This window comes from Palaemon carinicauda, chromosome 29, assembly GCF_036898095.1.
Source record: "Palaemon carinicauda isolate YSFRI2023 chromosome 29, ASM3689809v2, whole genome shotgun sequence".
Lineage (NCBI taxonomy): Eukaryota > Metazoa > Arthropoda > Malacostraca > Decapoda > Palaemonidae > Palaemon > Palaemon carinicauda.
The window spans coordinates 48,510,307-48,519,585 of record NC_090753.1 but is presented as its reverse complement, the minus strand read 5'-3'; the positions used below and the strand labels follow the sequence as shown (position 1 = coordinate 48,519,585).

At 36.1% G+C, this 9,279-nt stretch overlaps 2 protein-coding genes across 3 annotated transcripts; both read right to left on the bottom strand.

Moving 5' to 3' along the window:
* Positions 1-2,128: 2,128 nt before the first annotated feature.
* LOC137622781 (lamprin 1.8-10-like) lies at positions 2,129-3,348 on the bottom strand. Of its 2 annotated transcripts, none has more exons than XM_068353376.1 (2): positions 3,242-3,348; positions 2,129-2,604 (listed from the first exon to the last, which is right to left on the bottom strand). In XM_068353376.1, the coding sequence occupies exon 2, from the start codon at positions 2,601-2,603 to the stop codon at positions 2,202-2,204; it is 402 nt and encodes a 133-aa protein (XP_068209477.1). In that variant the 5' UTR covers position 2,604; positions 3,242-3,348; the 3' UTR covers positions 2,129-2,201. The 2 variants fall into 2 exon arrangements, with proteins under 2 accessions (XP_068209477.1, XP_068209476.1); XM_068353375.1 differs by having other exon boundaries at positions 3,158-3,294.
* A 4,405-nt stretch (positions 3,349-7,753) lies between these two features.
* Positions 7,754-8,298, bottom strand: LOC137622780 (keratin, type II cytoskeletal 3-like). Its single transcript, XM_068353374.1, has one exon. It carries the CDS (start codon positions 8,290-8,292, stop codon positions 7,861-7,863), a length of 432 nt encoding a protein of 143 aa, XP_068209475.1. The 5' UTR covers positions 8,293-8,298; the 3' UTR covers positions 7,754-7,860.
* Between the last annotated feature and the right edge of the window lie 981 nt (positions 8,299-9,279).

Genomic DNA, 9,279 nt, shown 5'->3' with positions numbered 1-9,279 from the left:
TGTCCATTTTCTTCTTTTCTCTCTCCGAGTGTTATTCCCATCAATATTCTTTCCAAATCTCTTTGAGTTGTAACAAGCTTAAGTTTTAAGGCTCCAAGTTTCTGATGCAAAAGTTAATACTGGTAGGATCATCTTATTAAATGCTTTTTTCGTCTTAGAGAAAATGGCATTTTAAGTTTCATAATTTCTTTTTGTTTACCAAATGCTCGCCATCCCATGATTTTCTTTCTTTTAATTTTGGTTTCATGTCGTGGGTAAAACACTTACTGTCTGCCCTAATGTATATTCATTAACTATCTCTGGAGATTCGCCCATAACCTTTATTTGTTGTCTCTGCATTTCATTTAAACCTTATCTTAGTTTTGCTTATATTCATTTTCAGTCCTACATTTCTGTTTTTTTTTTTTTCTCTTCAATTTTTCTTTCATATTTTGCAGTTCCCTCCTTGATTGACTAAACAGAACTCCATCATCTGCATATGCCAAGCTGTCAAGGTATTCTCCATTCATGTTAATTCCTATATGTTCCCTATCTAAATTTTCAAAAACTACTTTCAGGCATCAGGCATGTTGTAAATAATTTAGGAGAGATGGAGTCTTCCTGTCTATCTCCTTTCTCAATCAAAATTTTCTCACTATCTTTATATAGTTTTAGAATTCCTGTATTTTCTTTATATATATCTTGTTGTTTAACATAAGATTCATCTATTCATAGTGTTTGAAGGACTATTATCACTGCTGAAGTTTTGACAGAATTAAAAGCTTTCTCTTAAATATAAATGCCATACATAAAGGTTTTTCTTACTATCTATGTATATATGCATAAAATTCACATGGAAACGTGATGTACAGATACAAAAGAACCTCAAGAAAAATGAAAATATAAAATTAAATCCTTGATGGTTCGTCTTAACTCTTCTGTGGACCGAGGTATTGAAAGTTTTTTTTTTTTTTTTTTTTTTTTTTTTTTTTTTTTTTACGGCACAGTGAAAATATGAACATACACAGGAATATTTGCAGACAATACTCCAGATAAAGCATACTACTTGTGTGAGTCCACATTCTCAGGTGTTAATGTGGGCTGAATGCCTATTCCATTATCCATGTGTCAGGTGAGGTCATTTGGGATGGCAGGTATTATTCTCTTATGGCTTCTGATACAGTTTCCTTATATTAATATGCGTTTCACATTAGAAATTAAACAATTAAAGTAACGGATGACTATAAGAGAAAATTGTTGATAATTTTACAATTAGAGGATTATTTCAAGATGCTTAAGAAATGAGAAAGGATATTCTTTAGTTGCTTTGTATATTTCAGTATTGTCTCTTGGTTTCTGAGATGATTCTACCACTGCAATGTTACACATTGGTTTTTGAAATGGTTTGAACATTGCAATATTGCACCTCGGTACCTGAGATACTTTGAGCATTGCAATGTTACACAATGGTTTCTGATATGTTTTAAACATTACAATGTTTCCTGATGGATTGTGTGATGCTTTGAACATAATATGTTGCACATTTGAATCTGAGATGCTATGAACATTACATAGCAGTTTCTCCGTTATGAGATGCTTTGAACATCGAATGATTTACATTGCTTTTTGACATGGTTTGAACAATGCATAGTTGTTCCTTGGTGTCCGAAATGCTTTGACCATTGCAATCTTACACTAAGGTTTCTGACCTGCTTTGAATGTTTATACTCTGCCCCAAAGCTGGCTCAACCTGATGACTCGAACACATGCGTTTTCAATTATATTTGTCACATTTAGGAATGCAAAGTTCCTTATCTGGGGACTGGACTAACTTTGACAAACTAACTTATTTATTCTAGTTCTGTCAGCTTATAAGAAAAGGAGGCTGACATGTGGTCAATGTAATAACGTTAAGATTTGATATTTTTTTCCAGTTTCAGTATGTTTGACAATCTAAAATTAGTTTCTATTCCAAAATTTCATATTTTTAACCCCCTCTCGGATATTTCAAGAAGTATATTTGATATATTACATAAGATAAGGAAATTGAGAAATTTTTCTCATGTGACAGCGAAAAATGACAGGTCTATAAGTATCACTTTTTTTTTTATTAAGAAAAAACAACAGATAAATTATTTCACTTATGCTTGAAACAAATAGTAAAAATACATTCTATTCAATCTTATTTTTAATTCTATTGGTTCTGGTAGCTTTCCAGAGCCTTATCCAGCATAGGATGTTCTTGTGCAGCAATAGTAGTTGTTCTGATATGAGCTACGGCACCAGTTGGCACATCCTCCGAATCCTTTTCCAGGGTAAGACTGCTGGAAGGGGAATCCTGGAACGATGTCTGGATAGTGAGCTGGGTTGTAGTTGGCGCCTCCAACACCCACTCCTCCAATAAGTCCAGATCCAATACCAGCTCCTCCAAGATGTCCAACACCAACACCAGCTCCTCCAAGATGTCCAACTCCTACACCAGCACCTCCAAGATGTCCAAGTCCTAAACCTGCTCCTCCAAGATTTCCAACTCCTAAACCTGCTCCTCCATGCAGGTGTCCTGGAAGAGCTGTTGCCAAGACGCAAAGGGCAGCTGCCACGAGGAATGTTGATTGTCCAATCATTCTGAAAAATAACAAGTTTTTTTGTTATGGTTTCATAAATATATGTTTACGATATATATAATTGAATTGCTGAATAAGAAAATTAGTGTAGGTGCGAGTTAACGTAAAATCACTTTATTTTTTTTAGTAAATGGTATAAAAAGACGATATTTACTAAAACTATCTCGGAGAGCATATTGAATTTTTAGTTGTTAACTAACAATTAAAGATATTCGTAAATGATACAGGAAGGAAGTTTTGATTCCTACATATATTTGATTTTAAAAAGTCAGATCCCATTTCAAGCATCGGAGTTTAGACTGGTGAGCCTTGTCTTTATGAGAACTTCTAAAAATATTGGAGGATGGTATTGATTTCCCCCCACAAAACTGGAAGCAAAATAACGGACTACACAATACAACATTTATCAGGCTAATACATGTTTCTGGCAAGTTGGTATTTCCTTTGTCAAATGTGCATTGTGACAAAAATAATAAGTCTCGAGGTTTATCCCAAAGAAATGACAATAAAGATAAAAATTTGTGACAGTTTTTAAGAACTATTCTTCCCCTTACCTGTAGGATCAACTGCGTATCAGAAGAGCTACTGCTGAACCCGTGACAATTACTCTGAATGACTGGGTAACACAGAAGCCTCACCTTTATATACAAACGTTGGACTCACTAAAAACGTCTTTGAAGACCGATTTTACGCTCTCGGTCCTCTTCCAAGAAAGGTTACACTTTGACTGGAACGATAATTCACGCTTCCAGGATTTTATAATTATATTCATTATTCATTTACGCTGAAGCCTTGCTTGTATAGCAGAGAAGACGTTCTATTTCAGATGAAGAACTAATTATCACCCGATGAAAAATGACTAACCTCAAACCCGAGCTTTTTTCTTCTTGTGGCTCTTGTTACGAAAGAAGGGATTCGGGAACTCCATTTCCAGGTTTCCCTTCCTACAGTAGCCGGTTTGCACCAGATTTTGCGTCTCGTCGCCTCAAAAGTTATTAAGCAACGAGCAAAGGTGTGATGACTTTTGAGACCCGTTGGAAGTATTCTAGATTGTCTTGGTGCTGTGCATCTCCTGCTTTCTTAGAAGTGAAATTTTAACTTGTAACTTGATTGGGCACTTCTCTCTCTCTCTCTCTCTCTCTCTCTCTCTCTCTCTCTCTCTCTCTCTCTCTCTCTCTCTCTCTCTCTCTCTCTCTCTTATGTTATCAGGTTGTACAATTACTTTTGTTATTTTCAATGTGTTCATTTCCGTCCTTCCTACTTTTCTCATGATGTTCGTAAATTGCTCCCTTTTACTCAATGTTATTTATGTTTCTGTTCGTAAATACCTGACGTGATTAGTAGACTCGCTCTCTTTATATTTATCTTCCCAAATTGCAAGAAACTATAATTTTTGTCAAAACTGTCATTAACAAGCGTTGCGGATCCGTGTTTATCAGTAGACTGATAAATTAGATAAAGCCTTTCACACTAGAGCGGAAAGGATTTTTTACCGCAGCGGCACCGCCTTGCATGAGTGGTGCCCCACTGGTATTGTGCCGCGCGGATCCGTTCCGCTGATGGTGACAGTTGAGATACTACTGTTATTGGATCCCTCTCTTTGGTTACGGCTCATTTTTTCTTTGCCTACACATACACTGCATAGCCTGGCCTATTCTTTACAGATTCTCGTCTTTCCTCATACACCTGACAACACTGAAATTACCAAACACTTCTTCCGTAAAGGGACTAATGGCTGTACTGTAATTGTTCAGTGGTTACCTTCCACTTAGGGTATGGGTAGAAGAGACTCTAGCTATGGTAAGCAGCTCTTCTAGGACACTCCAGAATCAAAATGCTTGAGGGTACACTTGGGCCCACTATTTTATCTTATTGTCTTTTCTTCATCTTTTTTTTTTTTTTTTTTTTTTTTTTTTTATAAGTGGTGTGTTAGGCAGGCTTAAAAGAAAGGCCATGGGTGGGCGGTGGTTTAGCAAGAGGTTGTTTTTTCCTTATCTGATCGTTTTACCTCTCCAAACTATCCTTACTCTCCTTCCTTCAGTTGAAGTGGCTATCCTGGAGGGTATTTAGCCTAGCATGATGTATCAGCTCCTCCATGTTGACCAGTTTTTCCAATTTTCTTCTGTTGTCTATGGGCTATGAATCACTTTATTTATATTTCTATACATATGTGTTTTGTTATTATTCATTTTAATCTAGTTTTTAAGTATGATGTCTCTTTTTTATTATCATTAATTCTTATACTGTCTAGAGACATTGAGCGAAATCCTGGACCAATAAGTCCTAAATTTCGTCGATGTCGTCTACTGTATTGCAATAATCGTGATCTTCATGCAAATATTCAAGACCTTACAGTTGCGTCCAGACAGTATGATATTCTTTTGTGCTCAGAAACTTTGGTTTCTAATATGAGGCACTCATCTGAGCTCCTTATAACTGGTTTTAAGAAGCCAATAATGTTGAAACGTGATGCCATCCCTAGGGCCATGGGAATGGTGGTGTATATTAAGACCGAGTACCCTGCTTCTCTTAAGTCCTGCTATGAATATGGATGTCATGAGATTCAGGTAATGAAAGTTTGTGGAAGGAATAACAACAACTATATGTGTTTGATCTACCGGAATCCAGACTTGGATGATTCTATCTTTGATTGTCTTCTTACCATTATGGCTAAGATACCAGAAGATGATAGAAAGGCCTCTTTTGTCTTTGTTGGTGATTTCAATGCTCACCATAGGGAGTAGTTAATTTCTGTTTCTCTTACCGATCGCCATGGTTTAAGAGCTTTAGACTTTGCCTCTGAATCAGGCTGTGAGCAAATCATAAGTGAATATACTCACAGGTCTGGTAACTGCTTGGACCTCGTATACATTGACTCCCTTGGCGTTATAACAAGTAAGGTTGGTTTTTCAGTCGGGACATCTGATCATTCCTTGATTTCATTAGTAGTGGAGACTGTGCAGCCTGTCCCTGATGTATCATACCCATATAAGATTTATATGAAATCTCAAGCAGACTGGAATGGGATTTTGCATTAGCTTTTGGGTTTGAATTGGTCACAATTGTTCAGTAGTGTTGATCCTGTTGTCCCTTTGAATGAGAATCTGGTCAATATAATTGATAGGCGCGTTCTTTCTCGTGTGCTAAGGTAGCGAGTGAAGGAGAACCCATTGTTCAATGATGATTGCAGACGTACTTATTTGGAGAAGCAGGGTAAAAGATCAGATTTGACCTGGAATAACTATACTATACTCATCTTAGAGCTTTTGCTCTGAGAGTTTATGCTTCAACTGGAAAGGAATACAATCTAACCATAAAAGAAACCCTTTCTGGTACAACCCACGAACTTAAGTGGTTGACTACCCTTAAATCAGCACTGTTTGGTGTAGATGCAATAGTTCCTCTTTTACTGAAACCAGATGGCTTTCACTCACTGTCCAAAGAAAAAGGGAACCCTTTTGGCTGATGTGTTTGACACTAAACAGAGTAACGAGAAAATTGAACTTCCTCATTCCTGTTTTCCTGAGACTAAACTAACTAGTTTAGCTTTTCGATCTCGTGGAATTAAAGCTCTGTTGATGGACTGGATGCTTATGGAGGAGTAGACCCAAATGGTATTTTTTCTTTGTTTTTTTTTATGAAGACTGCAGATTTCTTAGTTCCAAAGTTATCTGTTATTTTGTGCAAGTTACTTAGAAGAGGAGCTTTAAGCACTTGTTGGAGAATTGGTAATGTTACTCCACTATGTAAATGTGTTTGTGGTAGCTCAAATCCAACTGATTACCGCCCAAATTTATATGCATCCTCAAACTCCCATCCCTAGCTCACAATGATGGTGAGTTTGCGAACACTACAAGAAACTATCGAGCTTGAGCGTCGTTCAAACTTCCGTCCAACAGATTACTAGGTAAGAACTCGCAAATAATCTTTAATGTAATTTCCCAAAGTTTATTTTCGCTAGTTAACAGGGAGAAGTCAGTCACCTGGATGATAAGTGTCTTATATCGGTCAGTTATGGAATATTAATCGTGGTTTTTTTTTTTTTTTTTTTTTTTTTTTTTTTTTTTTTTTTGTGATTTTTACTTACCACACTCGAGTTTTTTTTACTATAAATCCGTCAAATATTATGAGATTTTCTTGAAACTAAGACCGAAATAATTTTACGGTCCAAAAATATAATTCTTTATATCAAAATAGGTGAAAATATATAGTTTTGAAGATTGCTGGGTTCAAAGTTCAAAGGGGTCGAAATTTCAAGGTCACCGAATTTCAGAAGGCCCTAACTCTCAATTGAGTACAAATGAAAATTAGAGGGGCACTCAGTAGAGCGCAGACCTCCGCCACCGCAGCTTATTTCTTGAACATTTGCTTAACCTTGACCTTGATCTTGACCTTAACATGTATTAATTGGCTTGGATTTTCATATAGTCGAATATGAACCCAGTTTGAAGTCTGTGACAACGATGTCCAAACTTATGGCTAAATACATGAATTGGACGTTTTCCTTGACCGTAACCTTGACCTTCCAAAATTTTATAATTTCCTGCTATTTGCATATCAGTTAATCCCTGCAAGTTTCATTACTCTACGATTAAAATTGTGGCCAGGAAGGTGTTCACTAACAAACACTCAAACAGCAGGTAAAACATAACCTCCTTCCAACTTCTTTGGTGGAAGTAACTAACTTGATATTATCGACAGATAGAAAACCACATATTTACCTTTAATGAAACCATGACCTTTGACCTTTTGGGGCCTTGGAATGTCAACATCACTTCATTTCAGCAAGTTCAGAATCACACTTGTTTTCTATTGTTGACTGATATAGCAACTCTACGAAAACATTTAGGAGGAATTGTAGTGTTTTTGTGAAGGTTCACTTGTGAGGGGGGGGGGCGTGTGCGGTAGTCTCTTCTGACGTCACTTGTTTTTAGTTTTTTTAGTTCAAGTCTTTTAAGTTTTTATTTTATAATTCAGATTTTCGAGTTCACGATATATTTTTGTAGCAATTACTTTACATTAGTAATTATTTCTTCAGCCTTATACGTTTGTTTCTCTAGAAGAATATCTTTAGGGTATCAGGAAATAAATATTGAAAGTTCAACATGAAAAAAATTAAATAATTTTATTGGGACATTATTAACATTAAAAAAGATAATAGAGGTTCAAAAGGAATAAGAAATGAAGTAACATGAAATGGGTATTATCTTAACGTTGATGGTTGGACATATTTAATGGTTATAAAATATCTTGTGCCTTATCCAGCGTAAGAAGTTCTTGTGCAGCAATAGTAGTTCTTTTGGTATGAGCTACGGCACCAGTTGGCACATCCTCCGAATCCTTTTCCAGGGTAAGACTGCTGGAATGGGTAACCTGGAACGATGTCTGGATAGTGAGCTGGATTGTAGTTGGCGCCTCCAACACCCACTCCTCCAATAAGTCCAGGTCCAGAACTAATGCCTCCAGTAAACCCAGAACCAACACCAACACCTCCAAGGTGGCCAACTCCTACACCAGCTCCTCCAAGGTGTCCAACTCCTAAACCTGCTCCTCCAAGATGACCAACTCCAACACCAGCTCCTCCAAGATGTCCAGCTCCTAAACCTGCTCCTCCATGCAGGTGTCCTGGAAGAGCTGTTGCCAAGACGCAAAAGGCAGCTGCCACGAGGAGAGTTGATTGTCCAATCATTCTGGAAAATAATTGATTTTCATCAATATTATTATTAACATCATCATGATTAAAAAACATCCGTTACTTTATTAGTTTATTGAAAACAAAAATTCGGTCTGTTCATGTTGCTGAGTCATTAATGATTAACTCAACAAATGATAGTTTTGCACTGATGGAAGCAATTTTCCAGTGAATAATTATAACAGGAATAGTGGGAGATCAGATCTTAGAGCATTTGTTAGCTAAAAAGAGAAGATTTATCATTATACATTTGTGATTATAGAAAAACATTAATATATGTTCATGTCAAACAATCTATTTCTGAATGTAGATCCAAATATATGTACAGTGTTTCGTGGACAAATATTTTGGAATAATTGTACTACCTGATATGCCTAGAATATCATGAAATTAGACTTTACATATCATCCTAAAGCAAATGATTATTATGACAAATTAAGTGTTTTATTTCTTTATCTGTGAACTTTTTTTTACCTGTCACATCGTAAATCTCCTTTATTCTCTTTATTATGAGTATACATTTGGTCATTTATTATTATTATTATTATTATTATTATTATTATTATTATTATTATTATTACTTTCTAAGCTACAACCCTAGTTGGAAAAGCAAAATACTATAAGCCCAAGTGCTCAAACAGTGAAAACGACTTGTTTAAAACTTTCTGTCTCATACCTGATAAATACGTTAACCAAGAAGATGCTTCTGCTGGCACAGTAATGACTCGAGTGTCCAGAGACGGAAGACGCTGGGTCTTATATACAAACTTTAGCCTCATGAAAAACGTCTGCTACGATCTGGCTACTGCTGTTGTCATTCTTCCAAGAAAAAGAGAATTTAGCAACCTGTGAAGGATAAGCGATTGATCTCTTTCAACCCTTTAATTTCAGTAGCGTTCAATGTATAATTCTTGGTATGTTGAAAAGGTATTCTATTTAGATAATGGAAATAATAAGCAAATATCACGCGATGACATAAATGGC